The sequence below is a fragment of the Budorcas taxicolor genome, chromosome 7 (genome assembly GCF_023091745.1).
Source record: "Budorcas taxicolor isolate Tak-1 chromosome 7, Takin1.1, whole genome shotgun sequence".
NCBI lineage: Eukaryota > Metazoa > Chordata > Mammalia > Artiodactyla > Bovidae > Budorcas > Budorcas taxicolor.
Window position 1 is genome coordinate 21,680,003 of NC_068916.1, and position 16,537 is coordinate 21,696,539.

General features: G+C 39.6%; 1 protein-coding gene across 1 annotated transcript in view; it reads left to right on the forward strand.

Moving 5' to 3' along the window:
• Positions 1-16,537, forward strand: part of KIF3A (kinesin family member 3A) — a 76,955-nt gene that overhangs the window by 24,724 nt on the left and 35,694 nt on the right. Inside the window, exon 5 of the mRNA XM_052643323.1 lies at positions 8,942-9,047. Within this exon, the coding sequence (XP_052499283.1) occupies positions 8,942-9,047 (106 nt within the window). The remainder of the gene's footprint in view (positions 1-8,941; positions 9,048-16,537) is intronic.

The following is a 16,537-nucleotide window of genomic DNA, read 5'->3' on the forward strand; positions in this document are numbered from 1 at the left end:
GTCCTACACCTCCCCCCCTCCCAAAAGTAGAATTCCAGTCAGGGCAGCCCACTAGGGAAGAATGCCCTGGACATGAGTGGTTGCACCACTTACTAGAGATCTCTTACAGACCAGGACCAGAACCTTGTTTCCTTTACCAGGGCATTGAAAACGCTGTGGGCCAGTGATGCCATTAGTGGTAGGCACTTGGGGTGTCCCTGAGACAGAAGTGCTCAGGCACCTGGTGGGCAAGATCTGAGTGCCACTGTCAGTCGGGGGCTGATGTACACTGATGAGATGCCTCTCAGGGTGGCTGTGCCTTCATGGTCACCAGAGTTGTTACTGAATCAAACGTAGGTCTGCTTGCCTGTCACACAGCAAGGCCAATCTATTGACAGGGGTTTGTGTTGAGGGAAAGCACAGTGTTTTATTGGATGGTGCCAAGCAAGGAGAACGAGCAACTCATGCTCCAGAGGCACAAACTCCCTAATGATTGTTTTTCGGGGAAGGTTTTTTTTTTTTAATTTGGCTGCCTGGGGTCCTAGTTGTGGTGTGTGGGATCCTCATTGCAGCACATGGACTCTCTAGTTGCTGAGCTTGGGCTCAGCTGCCCTGCGGCATGTGGGATCTTAGTTCCTTTACCAGGGATCAAGCTCGTGTCACCTGCATTGTAGGGCATATTCGTAACTACTGGACCACTAGGGAAGTCCTTCAGGAAAGGGTTTTTAAAGGCAACATTTGTGTTGAGGGTTGCAGGGTGCTTGACTTTCTTCTGATTGGTTGGTGGTAAGTTAACAGGGTGATGTTTTATGAATCTTAATCATTAACCTCCTAGTTTAGTCCAGTCTGGGGTCTAGTGCTTGTGGTCAGCATGTAGTCGTCATCCTCAAGCTGGATAGGGGTCTTAGTTTCTGCAGAACAGTTCTAAGATATGCATGGGATTGTTGAATATATTCCTCAAGGAGGAACTAGGACTCTGATTATAGATGAACTATTGTTTCAACTACAAAGAGCAATTTCTTGGCTTTTTCTTTGATTTTGTATTCCTTCCCTTCCTTAATTAGTGACTGCTTCACTCTGCTCTTTGGAATTCAGAAAAGGCCTAGCAGACTACATCCTTGGTGTACAAACAAGAAACAGGGAACATGGAGTGGCTTTTGTGCACGGGAGGGTCCTGCAGGGTCCTGTCTTTTTTTAACTTTTGTATTTTATACTGGAGTGTGCTTGATTTACAGTGTTGTGTTAGTTCCAGGTGTGCAGCAAAGTAATTGAGTTGTACATGTTTCTATTCTTTTTCAAATTATCTTTCCATTTAGCTTATTACAGAATGTTGAGCTCCCTGGGTCCTTGCTGGTTATCTGTTTTAAACATATTAGTGTGTATGTGTCAGGCTGAAACATTTAATGTATCCTTTCCACCCCGCCCCCCAACCTTTCCATTTTGGTCACCATAAGTTGGTTTTTGAAGTCTGAGAGTCTCTTTCTGTTTTGTAAATACATTCATTTGTACCTTTTTTAAAAAAAAAATATTCTGCATGTAAGCAAATATATTTGTCTTTCTCTGACTTAACTCAACTTAGTATGCTAATCTCTGGTTTCATCCATGTTGCTGCAAATGGCATTTCATTTTTTTTTAACGGCTGAATGATTTTCCATTGTACAAGTGTACAAGTGTACTGCATCTTTTTTAATCCATTCCTCTGTCGATGGACATTCAGGTTGCTTCCATGTCTTGGCTATTGTAAAAGTGCTGCAGTGAACAATGGAGTGCATGCATCTTCTCAAGTGAAGTTTTTCTCTTGAGTTTATGCCCAGGAGTGGGACTGCTGGGTCATATGGTAGTTTGTTTTTTTTCGTTTACTTATTTGGCTGTGCTGGGTCTTTACTGCTGTGTGCGGGCTTTCTCTAGTTGCAGTGAGCAAGGAGTTACTCTGTAGTTGCAGTGGGCAGGCTTCTCACTGCAGTGTTTTCTCTTGTTGTGGAGTGTGGACTCTAGGGTACATGGACTTCATTAGTTGTGGCACTCAGGCCTAGCTGCCCCACAGCATATGGGTTCTTCCCAGACCAGGGATCAAACCTGTGTCCCCTCTGGGAGGTGGATTCTCAACCACCGGACCACTAAGAAGTCCCATATGGTAGTTCTGTATTTGTTCTTTAAGGAATCTCCATACTGTTCTCCATGGCGGTGGTACCAATTTACTTTTCCTCTAACAGTGTAGAAGGGGGTTGCCTTTTCTCCATGCCCTGTCCAGCATTTGTTATTTGTAGGCTTTTTGTCATTGAGCTGCATGAGCTGTTTGTATATTTTGGAGGTTAATGCCTTGTTGGTGGCGTACTTTGTAAATACCTTTTCTCTTTCTGTGGATAGTCCATTTGTTTCATTTATGGTTTCCTTTGCTATGCAAAAGCTTTTAAATTTAATTAGGTTCCATTTGTTTGTTTTTGTTTTCATCTTCATTACTCTGGGAGGTGGATTGAAAAAGATATCTGTGATTTTTGTCAGAGTGTTCTGCCTATGTTTTCCTCTAAGAGTTTTAAAATATTTAGCCTTAACATTTAGGTCTTTAATCCATTTGGGGTTTATATTTTTGTGTATAGTGATAGGGAGTGTTCTAGTTTCATTTATTTAATGTAGTTGTCCAGTTTTCCCAACATCACTTATTGAAGAGACTGTCTTTTCCCCATTGTATATTTCTGCCTCTTTTGTGGTAGATTACTTGACCACAGGTACATGGGTTTGGTCTGTTCCTGTTTTCTATTTCTTGCTGGTTCAGTCTTGGAAGGTTGTACCTATCTAAGAATTTGTCCACTTCTTCCAGGCTGTCCCATTTTATTGGCATATAGTTGCTTGTAGTAGTCTCTTATGATCCTTTGTATTTCTGTGGTGTCCATTGTAATTAATCCTTTCACGTCTAATTTTACTGATTTGAGCTCTGTTTTTCTTGATGAGTCCAGGTAAAGGTTTATCAATTTTGTTTACCTTCTCAAAGAACCAGCTTTTAGTTTTATTGATCTGTTGTTATCCTTGTTTCCATTTCATTTACTTCTGCTCTGATCTTTATGATTTCTTTCCTTCTACTGACTTTGGGTTTTGCTTTTTCTTCTTTCTCTGATTGCTTTAGGTGCAGAGTTAGGTTGTTTATTTGAGGTTTTTCTTGTCTCCTGAGGCTGCTTTCATTTCGTGCCATGGCTTTCGGATATTCTTGCTTTTGTGCTCACTTGTCTCGAGGTAGTTTTTGATTTCCTCTTTGGTTTCTTCAGTGATCCATTGGTTGTTTAGTAGCATATTGTTTAGCCTCCAAGTATTTGTGTTTTTTACAGCTTGTTTTTTTTTTTTTTCCTTGTATTGATTTCTAATCTTATAGCATTTTGGTCAGAAAAATGCTTAATATAATTTCAATTTTGTTAAATTTACTGAGGCTTGCTTTGTGACCCAGTATGTGATCAGTCTAGAAAATGTTCCATGTACACTTGAGAAGAATGTATATTCTGCTGCTTTTGGATGAAATACTCTATAAAAATCAGTTGTCTCTCTGTTCCAGTGTCATTTAAGGCCCGTTTCTCCTTATTGATTTTCTGTCTGGATGATCTGTCTGTTGTTGAAAGTACGGTGTTTAAGTCTTCCACAATTACTGTGTTACTGTCAGTTTCTCCTGGTCTTAGCATTTGCCTTATATATTGAGGTACTTCTGTGTTGGGTGCATATATATTTACAATTATTATATATTCTCTTTAGATTGATCCCTTAATTCTTATGTTAGTGTCCTTTGTTTCTTGTAACAGTCTTTTATTCTGTTTTGTCTGATAGGAGTTTTGCTACTCCAGCTTTCCTTTGATTTCCATTTGCATGGAATGCCTTTTTCCACCTCCTCACTTTTAGTCTGCATGTGTCCCTAGACCTCAAATGGATCTGTTGTAGACAGCATATATATAGGTCTTGTTTTTGTATACATTCAGGCAGTCTGTGTGTTTTGCTTGGAGCATTTAATCCATTTACATTTAAGGTAATTATTGGTATGTATGTTCACTGTGTTGGTTATGTTTCTGTAGGTCTTTTTGATCCCCTTTTATTCTCTTTTTTGTGATTTGATGGTTAATTTTAGTGTTGTGTTTGGAATCCTTTTTCATTTTTGTGTGTGTATCTATTGTAGATTTTGGTTTGCTGTTACCATGAGGTTTTGATATAGTAGTTTGTATATAAAGAAGATTGATTTAAGATGCGGGTCCTTTCCAGTACCCTGCTTTTGTGCTCTCCTCTTATGATTATGATATCACATTTGTGTGTGGGTATTTCCTGCCTTTACTGTGTGTTTGCCTTTACTGGTGAGTGCTTCCATTTGCAATTTTCTTTTTTCTATTTGTGTCCTTTTCCACTTAGGGATTTTCCTTCAGCATTTGTTGCACAGCTAGTCTCCCAGAGCTGAATTCTCTTAGGTTTTGCTTGTCTAGTAAGCTTTTGATTTCTCCATCAAATCTGAATGAGAGTCTTGCTGGGTAGAGTATTCTTGGTTGTAGGTTCTTCCCTTTCATCTGTTTAAAGATGTTTTGCCACTCCATTCTGGCCTGCAGAGTCTCTGATGAAAAATCAGCTGATAATCTTATGGAGATTCCCTTGTATGTTAGTTGTTGCTTGTTTCTTGTTGCTTTTAATATTTTCTCTTTGTCTTCATTATTTGTCAGTTTGATTACTGTTTTGTTTTGGCATGTTCCTTCAGTTTACCCTGCTTGGGGCTTTCTGTATTTCTTGGACTTGGGTGACTGTTTCCTTTCCCATGTTCAGGGAATTTTCAGCTGTTATCTCTTCAAATATTTTGTCAGGTCCTTCTAGGACCCCTGATGCAAATGGCAGTGTGTTTAATGTTGTCCCAGAGGTGTCTGTTACCGTTATCATTTCTTTTATTTCTGTTTTCTGTTCCACGGCAGTGATTTCCAGTATTCTGTTTTCCAGCTTACTTACCTGCTTTTCTGCCTCGTTTACTCTGCTGCTGATCCCTTCTCCTGTGGTTTTTATTTCAGTTGTGTTGGTCATCTCTGTTTATTAGATCTTCTAGCTCTTTTTAAACATTTCCTGTATCTTTTTGGTCTGTGCCTCTGTTATTTTTTCAGATGTTGGATCAGCTTTACTCTCATTACTCTGAATTCTTTTTCAGTTAGAGTGCCTATCTCCATTTCACTTAGCTGTTTTTCTGTAGTTTTATCTTGTTCCTTTGTCTGGGACATACTTTCCTGCCATCTCATTTTGTCTGCCTTTATGTCATTGCTGTTTCCATTCCACCAGCTGCAGGGTTATAGTTATTGCTTCTGCTATCTGCCCACTGGTGAGTGAGGCTGATCTAAGAGGCTTGTGCAGACTTCTTAGTGGGAGGGACTGTGTCTTGCCCACTGGAGGGTAGAGCTGGACCCTGTACCTCTGGTGGACAGTGCTGTGTTAAAGGGTGTGTTTAACATGCAGCTGTAGGCTTGGTAAGATTCTATACAGCCTGTCGGCTGAGGGGTGAGGCTGTGTTACTGCCCTGTTGGTCATTTGGCCTGAGGTGTTCCAGTACAGGAACCTACTGGCTGTTGGGTGGGGTTGGGTCTTGTGAGAAAATGATGGCCTCCAGGAGGGCTCACATCAATGAGTACTTCCCAGAACTATCGATGCTAGTGTCTTTTCCACACAGTAATCCATAGCAGCTCCTGACTCCCTAGGAGGCTCTCCAGGACCAGCAGGAAGGTCTGGCCCAGGCTTCTGTAAAGTCACTGCTTTCCACTGCAGTATTCTTGCCTGGAGAATCCCAGGGATGGGGGAGCCTGGCGGGCTGCCATCTATGGGGTTGCACAGAGTCGGACACAACTGAAGCGACTTAGCAGCTCCTGACTCCCTAGGAGGCTCTCCAGGACCAGCAGGGAGGTCTGGCCCAGGCTTCTATAAAGTCACTGCTTTTCCCCCTGGATACTGTTCTGCATGAGACCTTGTGTGTGCCCTCCAGGAGCAGAGCTCTGCTTCCCTTAGTCCTGTGCTCTGTGGGCTTCTCCTCCCACTGCCAGACCCCCAGGACGGGAAGCCTGATATGGGCTCAAAACTTTCACTCTCATGGGAGGACCTCTATGATGTAATTATTTCCCAGTTTGTGTGTTGCCCACCTGGTGCAAATGGAATTTGATTTTATTGTGATTGCACCCCTTCTATGTCTGTGGCTTCTCCTTTGTCTTTGAATATAGGATGTCTGTTTTGGTAAGTTTCAATGTTTTTGGTGGTGGTGGTGGTGGTGGTGGTGGTGGTGGTGGTGGTGGTGGTGGTGGTTCAGCAGTTAGTTGTGACTTCAGTGTTTTCTTGATACGGTGTGAGCTCACATCCTTCTCCTCCACCATCTCGTCTCAGGGTCCTGCTTTATTTCAGAATCATATTCAGTTTTTTCATTTTTCATATATAATTTATGCTTAATAATTGTATATAGAATTAATAACTTGTGATTGGAAATGACCTTAGACTTTGCAGACTGATGCCAGTTTGAAGAATGTTTCCCATCTGCAGTAAGATAAGCATAGAAGTGAAAGTACATGATTGAAAACTTTCATTGCAATTAGACATTTTCATGACATCCAAGGGCATGATTTTTTTTTCCAGAGATGCCACTTTTCCACATTAGAAATATACACATTATTTTTTAACATAGATTTTCTGAGCATTGATATAGACTAGTAATATTCAAACGAAGGTTTAAAACATTTTAACACTTAAATCAAACCAGACCTTATGTGGAAGCCCAGTCTATAAAATACATGAAAGTAAAGTTCTCTTTAGAATTTGTCTGGGTCTGAAAAACCCCAAACTCACACTGTGGCCCCTTATTGCCACCACTAGGCAATCTAGTGCTTGTCAGGGCACAGTCTGAAACCCACTGCTTTATGGAGACCAACACATTTATTTACTGCTACTAAAATTAGGAATTAACATATATCCCATGACAGAGAAAAGGCAGTTTTTGTAATGTATAAATATATCTTATAAAAAAGCCCCCACACGCTAATTAGATTTAAAATCAACACCTAGAATTCAGAGTATTTGCTTTTGTGACTTTGTCTCTGATGTTGTTTTTTAAAGTTTTCTCATCTTTGTCTGTGAGGTCTTACTACCTGTGGAAATGGCTTGCCCCACTGGCAGCCACAGACCTCTACCTCAGTTTCACTTTATTCTGTTGATTTTTGGAGGTGACTTGTAGGCCATGCAAAATGAGTTTTATATTTCTATGTATATTGTACAGTTAGTATTAAAATACTATGTGTATTTTAGATACACATATCCTAAATACAACCTTCAAGTTGGGTCAAAGTTCTCATACAGTTACTCACAGAAAGATAATATTTTTACATAGATAACCATAGATCTGATTATTTCACTCACCTGTGTGAAATACTCTAGTGGTTTCAAATTGCTCTTAAAATAAAGACCAATAATTAGAGAAGTGCAAGTCAAAACTACAGTGAGGTATCACCTCCCAGCAGTCAGAATGGCCATCATTAAAAAGTTTGTAAATGCTGGAGATGGTGTGTGGAAAAGGGAGTCCTCTTGCACTGTTGGTGGGCATGTAAATTGGTGCAGCCACTATGAAAAACACTGTGGAGATTCCTCAGAAAACTAAAAATAGAGTTGCAGAGTGACCCAGCAATTCCATTCCTGTGTATATATCCAGTCAGAACTCTAATTTGGAAATATACATGCTCCTTTACCTCTTCTGAACAGTCCCTCAGAGCCATCTTTGAGGCTGTCTCTTGGGCTTAAATCTTCAGTATGTCCACTGAATAAAAACACAGTTCTTAACTTTAGGTTGTGCATATTTTTAAGTGGACACTAATTTCTTGGTGAAGCAGAGAAGGATGTGGATAGAGGGTCCAAGTCAGAATATAAACAGCAGCACTATTAACAGTAGCCAACACATGGAAGCAACCTGAATGTTCATCGACAGATAAATGGATAAAGAAAATGTGGTGTATCTGTGCAATGGAGTACTATTCAGTCATGAAGAGGAATGGAAGAATGCCATTTGCAGCTGCATGGATGAACCTAGAGACTGTCATACTTGAAGTGAAGCAAGTCAGACAAATGCCACATGTTGGTTTTTTGTGGAATCTAAAATATAGCTAAAAATTAACTTATTTGTGAAACAGAAACAGACTCACGGACATAGAAAACAGACTTGTGGCTGCCGAGGTGGGGGCAGTGCGGGAGGGATGGATTAGGGGGTTGGGATTAGCAGGTGCAAACTATTATATATAGAATAAGAAGCACCAAGGTCCTACCATATAGTACAATATCCTGTAATAACCATAATGGAAAAGAATATGAAAAAGAATGTGTGTATGTGTGTATATGTATGTAATCCGAGTCACCTTGCTGTATACCGGAAGCTAGCACAACATTGTAAATCAACTATAGTTCAGTAAAATCAAATTTGTCCGATACTGTGCTTAGTCTTATTTCTGCTTACCTCTTTAGCCAGGTATCCCACCTGTTCCCCCTGTGCTGCCTGCTGTTTACTTGGCTTGTGTTTGTTTACTTGGTTTCCATTTTTAAAATTACCTGGTTTTTTCTTATTTCAGGCTTCTTGCACGTACTCTTTCATCCTATTCTAACACACAGATCGAACCTGCTATTTCTTCAGGTCTTAGCTTAGACATCATCTTGGGGAAACTTTTCTTGTCCCTGCTTCACTAGCTTAAGTCTCTCTGTAATGTATTCTCCTGTAGTTTCCTGTATTTTTTTTTTTATGGCATTATCACAGTTAGAATAACTTTTGTGTGTAATTATTTATTTGTATGTTCTCCCTGCAGATTTTTACTTCCACCGTGTAGAAACTCTGCCTTGTTCATCACCCTGTCCTCACTATCTAGCAGTATCCAACATGTAGTAGATATTCGGTAAATACCTGTGGAGGAATTATGGATATATGTGTAAAATCTGTATTTTAATTTTTTTTTAGGTTAAAGAAAGACCTGATGTGGGAGTTTATATCAAGGATTTATCAGCTTATGTGGTCAATAATGCTGATGATATGGATAGAATTATGACACTGGGCCACAAGAATCGTAAGTGTAGTGCTTAATTGTGATTAAACAGTTACATGTTGAGTAGTCTGGTTTAGAAGCAAAGTTGCTATGGCACTTTGCACCATAAAGATTGGATTTTTTAGTTTCTTGTAAACCATTTATCTTTGATTATTTACTGTGTGGAAAGGATATATGAATGAAAGATATCACAGATGGCTTTCTGTGTTGTCCACAATTTTGTTGCTTATTGATAATGCTGTATCTGAGACTCTCATATCACTGTCTCTTGTTAGCTGTAATAATATTGGTAACATTTATTGAGTACTTACCATGTGGCAAGTGCTTATGCAAATGCTTTGTAAGAATGGTCTCTTTTAATCCTCAGAATGGACTTTATTAAGGTATTAAATTCCTATGAAAACTGATATTTAAGGTAAATTATCTAAGGTCATATACTGTTTAATAAGTGTCACAATGAGTATGTGAATCCACACTGTTAGTTAGCAGTAACGACTCAGCCAGAAAAAGGAACGAATGTGAGTTAGTTGAACTGAGGTGGATGAACCTAGAGCCTGTTAGACAGAGTGAAGTAAGTCAGAAAGAGAAAAACAAATATTGTATATTAACACATATATATAGAATCTAGAAAAATGGTACTGACGAACCTATTTGCAGTGCAGCAATAGAGACACAGATGTAGAGAACAGACTTGTGGGCCACGACAGGGGAAGGAGAGGGTGGGGTGTATTTTGAAAGCAGCATCAACCTACGTGTACCACCGTGTGTTGCATAGCTAGCTAGTGGCAAGCTGCCACCTAACACAGGGAGCCCAGCCTGGCGACCTGTGACAACCAAGAGGGTGGACTGGCCGGGGGGCTTGGGAGGGAGGCGATAGGTATATATGGGCTTCCCTGGCGGCTCGGCTGGTAAAGAATCCACCTGCAGTGTGGGAGACCTGGGTTTGATCCCTGGGTTGGGAAGATCCCCTGGAGAAGGGAACGGCTACGCACTCCAGTATTCTGGCCTGGAGAATTCCGTGGACTGTATAGTCCATGGGGTTGTAAAGAGTTGGACACGACTGAGCAACTTGCACTTCACACTTCACTTCAGTTCTTGTATATATATATATATGTATATATATAGTCATGCTGACTCTTGTTGTTGTAAGGCAGAAACCAACACAACATTGTAAAGCAAATATGCTCCAATTAAAAAATTAAAAATACATATTCAGCTTAAAAAAACCCCGGCAGTATAATGCCTTCCTTTTATTGCTAAGAAGGCAAACAGAGTGGCATTCTTTTTAGTAAGTTTCAGGTTTTTTATAAAGAAGGAAAAACTTGTGCAGTATTGCTGATCTCCCTCTGCCCCTCCCTGTCCCAGTACTAATGATGTGCTAACAGCAATTAGAAGTTTGAGGTAAAAGATAAGAACGTAGAAAGTAAACTTTTTTTTTTTTAAACATGAAACTCTGTATTTTGTATTGGGGTATAGCGGTTAACAGTCTGGTGGTAGTTTCATGTGAACAGCAAAGTACTCAGCCGTAGATACACATGTATCCATTCTTCCTCAAACCCTCCTCCCATCTAGGCTGGCACATAACATCGAGCAGAGTCCCATGTGCTGTACAATAGGTCCTTGTTGGTTATCCATTTTAAACATAGCAGTATGTGCATTACCTTCCTAAAGTCCCTGAGTCCCCCACCTCCTCCCCCCAGCCATAAGTTCATTTTCTAAGTCTCTGAGTCTGTTTTGTAAGTAAGTTCATTTGTATCATTTCTTTTTAGATTGCACATATAAGGGATGTCATATGAGATTTCTCCTCTGACTACTTCACTCAGTATGACGCCCTCAAGCTCTACCCATGTTGCTGCAAATATCATTATTCCATTCTTTTTAAGGGCTGAGTAATATTCCATTGTATGTATGTACCGCATCTTTATTCGTTGCTCTGTTGATGGACGTTTAGGTTGCTTCCATGTCGTGGCTATTGCATACAGTACTGCAGTGAACATTATGGTGCATGTTGGCCATCTGTATGTCCTCTTTGGCGAAATCTCTATTCAGGTCTTCTGCCCGTTTTTTGAGTGGGTTCTTTGTTTTGATGCTATTAAGCATCATAAACTGTTCGTAAATTTTAGAGACTAATCCCTGATAGATCACATCATTTGCAAATATTTTCTCCCAATCTGTGGTTGTCTTTGCTATTAAGCATCATAAACTGTTCGTAAATTTTAGAGACTAATCCCTGATAGATCACATCATTTGCAAATATTTTCTCCCAATCTGTGGTTGTCTTTTCATTTTGTTTATTGTTTCCTTTGCTATGTGAAAGCTTTTGCGTTTAAGTAGATCCCATTTGTTTATTTTTGCTTTTATTTCCATTATTCTGGGAGATGGATCAAAAAAGATGTTGCCTTGATTTATGTCTGAGGGTGTTCTGCCTATGTTTTCTTCTAGGAGTTTTATGGTGTCCCTTCTCACATTTAGATCTTTAATCCATTTTGAGCTTTTTTTAATGTATGGAGTTAAGGAATGATGTAATTTCATTTTTTGACATGTGGCTGTCCAGTTTTCTCAGCACCATTTGTTGAAGAGACCGACTTCAAACATCATGTGGTCTTGTCTCCTTTGTCATAGATTAATTGACCATAGGTTCATGGGCTTATTTCTGGGTTTTCTGTCTTGTTCCACTGATCTATATTTCTGTTTCTGTGCCAGTACCATACTGTTATGATGATTGTGGCTTTGTAGTATAGTCTGAAGTCAGGGAGCCTGATTTCCTCCAGCTCTGTTTTTCTTTTTCAAGGTTGCTTTGGCTATTTGGGGTCTTTTGTAATCCATACAAATTTTGAGATTTTTTTTTTGTTATTCTAGTTCCGTGGAAAATGTCATTGGTAATTTGATAGGGATTGTACTGAGTCTGTAGATTGCCTTAGGTGAAGGCAATGGCACCCTACTCCAGTACTCTTCCCTGGAAAATCCCATGGACGGAGGAGCCTGGTGGGCTGCAGTCCATGGGGTCGCTAAGAGTTGTACACGACTGAGCGACTTCACTTTCACTTTTCACTTTCATGCACTGGAGAAGGAAATGGCAACCCACTCCGGTGTTCTTGCCTGGAGAATCCGAGGGACGGGGGAGCCTGGTGGGCTGCCGTCTATGGGGTTGCACAGAGTCGGACACGACTGAAGTGACTTAGCAGTAGCAGTAGCAGTAGCAGTATAGTCATTTTGACAATATTGATTCTTCCAGTCCGTGAACATGGTTTATTTTTCCATCTGTTTATGTCTTCTTTGATTTCTTTCATCAGCATCTTATAGTTTTCAGAGTACACATCTTCTGTCTCCTTAGGTATTTTATTTCTTAGGTTTATTCTTAGGTATTTTATTCTTTTTGATACAGTGGTAAATGGAATTGCTTCTTGAATTTCTCTTTCTGATCTTTCATTGTTATTGTATAGAAATACAACAGATTTCTGTGTATTAATTTTGTAACCTGCAACTTTACCACATTCATTGATGAATTCTAGTAGTTTTCTGGTAGCATCGTTAGGATCTTCTACTTACAGTATCATGTCATCTGCAAACAATGATGGTTTAACTTATTCTTTTCCAATTTGGATTCCCTTTATTTCGTTTTCTCTGATTGCTATAGCTAGGACTTCCAAAACTATGTTCAATAAAAGTGGTGGGAGTGGACATCCTTGTTTTGTTCCTAATCTTAGAGGGAATGCTTTCAGCTTTTCACCATTGAGTATGATGCTAGCTGTCAGCTTGTCATATATGGTCTTTTTTTATGTTGAGGTATATACCCTCTGTGCCCACTTTCTGGAGAGTTTTTATCATAAAAATGTGCTGAATTTTGTCAAAAGCTTTTTCTGCAACTATTGAGATGGTCATGTGGTTTTTATTCTTCAGTTTGTTGAGGTGGTATATTACAGTGATGGGTTTGTGGATGTTGAAAAATCCTTGCATCCCTGTGATGAATCCCACTTGATGATGGTGTATGATCTTTTTAATGTATTGTTGGATATAAATTGCTAGTGTTTTGTTGAGGATTTTTACCTCTGTGTTCATCAGTGGTATTGGCCTATGATTTTCTTTTTTTGTGGTATCTTTGTCTGGTTTTGATATCAGGGTGATGGTGGCCTCAAAAAATGAGTTTGGAAGTTTTCCTTCCTATGCAACTTTTTGGAACAGTTTCAGAAGGATAGGTATTAACTCTTCTCTAAATGTTTGATAAATCTGTCTGTGAAGCCATCGGGTCTTGAACTTTTGTTTATTGGGAGATTTTTAATCACAGCTTCGGTGCTTGGGGTTGAGCTCTTCATACTTTCTGTTCCTTCCTGGTTCAGTCTGGGGAGACTGTGCCTTTCTAAGAATTTGTCCATCTCTTCCAGGTTGTCGATTTTTTTGGCATACAGTTGTTCCTAGTAGTCTCTTAAAAAATGCTTGGTATTTCTGTGGAGTCAGTTATAACTTCTCCTTTTCCATTTCTAATTTTACTGATTTGAGTCCTCTTCCTTTTTTTTCTTGATGAATCTGGCTAAAAGTTTATCCATTTTTTTATCTTTTCAAAGAATCAGCTTTTAGTTTCATTGCTCTTTATGACTGTTTTCGTCTCTATTTCTTCTCTGATCTTTATGATTTCCTTCCTTCTGCTAACTTTAGGTTTTGTTCGTTCTTCTTTCTCTAGTTGTTTTAGGTGTAAAGTTTGGTTGTTTATTTGAGATTTTCTTGTTTCTTGAGGTAGGGTTGTATTGCTGTCAGCTTCCCTCTGAGGACCGCTTTTGCTACATCCCTTTATTTTTGGACCGTTGTATTTTCATTTTCGTTTGTCTCTAAGTATTTTTTTTCTTCTTTTTTTTTTTTTCAGTGATCCAGTGGTTGTTTAGTAGAATATTATTTAGCTAAACACACATGTTTGTGTTTCTTTGAGTCTTTTCCTTGTAGTTTATTTATAATCTTACAGCATTGTGATCAGAAAAGATGCTTGATACGGTTTTGATTTTCTTAAATTTACGGAAGCTCGCCTTGTGGCCCAGCATGTGGTCAGTCCTGGAAAATGTTCCGTGTGCACTTGAAGAATGCATAGTCTGCTGCTTTTAGATGGAATATTCTATAAATATCGATTAAATCCAACTTGTCTGTAGTGTCATTTAAGGCCTGTGTTTCCTTACTGATTTTCTGTCTGGATGATCTGTCCATTGATAGAAGTGGAGTATTCGAGTACCCACTGTTGTTATGTTAACTGTCTATTTCTTCCTTTATGTTTGTTAGTATTTGCCTTACATACTGAAGTGCTCCTGTGTTGGGTCCATATATATTTATCATCGTTATATCTTCTTGGATTGAACCCTTGATCATTATGTAGTGTCCTTGTCTCTTATAACCATCTTTGCTTTAAAGCTTATTTTCTCTGATATGAGTATTGCTGCTCCAGATGTCTTATGATTGACGTTTGCATGAAATACTTCCTCCCATCCTCTTACTTTCAATCTCTATGTATCCGTAGATCTGAGGTGGGTTCTTACAGACAACATAAATATGGGTCTTATTTTTGTATCCACCAAGCCAGCCAGTCTATGTTGGTGCATTTAATCCATTTACATTTAAGGTAATTATCGATATATATGATCCTGTTACCATTTTGTTAATTGTTTTAGGTTTATTTTTGTAGATCTTTTCCTTCTCTTGTGTTCCTGCCTAGAGAACATGCCCTAACATTTGCTGCGCAGCTGGTCTCATGGTGCTGAATTCTCTTAGGTTTTGCTTGTCTGGTAAGCTTTTGGTTTTTCCATCTAACCTGAATGAGAGTCTTGCTGGGTAGAGTATTCTTCGTTGAAGGATTCTCTTTTATTACTTGGCATATATTGTGCCATTCCTTTCTGGCTTGTAGAGTTTCTGTTGAGAAATTAGCTGATAACATTATGGGATTTCCTTTGTATGTTGTCTTTTTTCCCTTATTAGTTTTGTCTTTAATTTTTGTCTGTTTGATTACTATGTGCCTTGGTATGTTCCTCCTTGGGTTTGTCCTGGGACTCCCTTTGTATCCTGGACTTGGTTGACTATTTCCTTTCCCATGTTAGGGAAGTTTACAGTTGTTATCTCTTCAGATATTTTCTCAGGTCCTTCCTCTCTCTCTCTTCTTCTCGCATCCCTACAGTGCGAAAATTGGTGCATTTAATGTTGTCCCAGGGGTCTCTTAGACTGTCTTCATTTCTTTTCATTCTTTTTTTTATATTCTGTTTTGCAGCAGTGATTTACACCATTTTGTCTTATGAGTCACTTATCCATTCTTCTGCCTTAGTTATTCTGCTGTTGATTCCTTGTAGTGTATTGTTCATCTCTGCTTGTTTGTTCTTTAGTTCTTCTAGGTCTTGGAAACATTTCTTGCGTCTTCTCCATTCTTTTTCTGAAATCCTGAATTGTTGTCACTGTCATCATTCTGAGTTCTTTCTCTAGAGGGTTATCTATCTCTCCTTCACTTAGTTGTTATTCTGGGGATTTATCTTGTCCTTTATCTGGGACATAATCCTATTTCTTTTCATTCTGGTTAGCTTTCTGTGATTATGGTATTAGTTCTGGAGAACACAGGATTATAGTTACTGCTTTTTCTGTCTGCCTTCTGGTAGATGAGGATAAGGGGCTTGTGCAAGCTTCCAGATGGTAGGGATTGGTTTTGGGGAACACTGGGTCTTGCTCTGGTTGGCAGAGCATACTCAGTAAAACTTGAATCCAGTTGTCTGCTGATGAGGGGGCTGCACTCCCTCCCTGTTAGTTTGGCTTGAGGCAACCCAGTCCTGGAGTCTGTAGGTTCTATGATGGGGCTCTTGGCTACCTCCAAGAGGACTCAGGCCGAGACGCATCTCCCAAGACTGCTGCTGTTGGTGCCCTTGTTCCTGTGACGGGCCACCACCAACTGACACCTCTGCAGGAGACCCTCAAACACTCACAGGTTGATCTGGCTCAGTCTCCTGTGGACTCACTGTTTCTTTCCCCTGGGTCCTGGTGCACACAAGGTTTTATTTGTGCCCTCCAAGAGTGGAGTTTCCCCGGAGTCCTGTAACCAAATCCTGCTGGCCTTCAAAGACAGATTACCTGGGGATTCCCAGTCCCTTTGTTGGATCCCCAGGCTGGAAAGCATGATGTGGGGCCTAGGTATTACTGTTCTCCAGTTTGTGGTTTACCCACCCAGTGGGTTTAAGATTTGATTTTATCATGATTGCACCCCTCCTACCGTCTCGTTGAGGCTTCTCCTTTATCTTTGGATGTGGGGGTATCTTTTTTTGGGTGCCTTCCAGTGTCTTCCTGTTGTTTGTTCAATAGCTAGTTGCAATTTTGGTGCTCTCGCAGGAAAAGATGAGTGCACGTCCTTCTACCATCTTGAACCAGTCTCAGGTAAACATTTTTTTAAAAAAAATATGTGACTAGACTAAAATCTAGTAAATTCAGGGAAATGAAGCAAAAATTAAAAAAAATCAATTGCCTTCTTATAAGCCAAATAATAGAAAAATAGAAGACCAAAA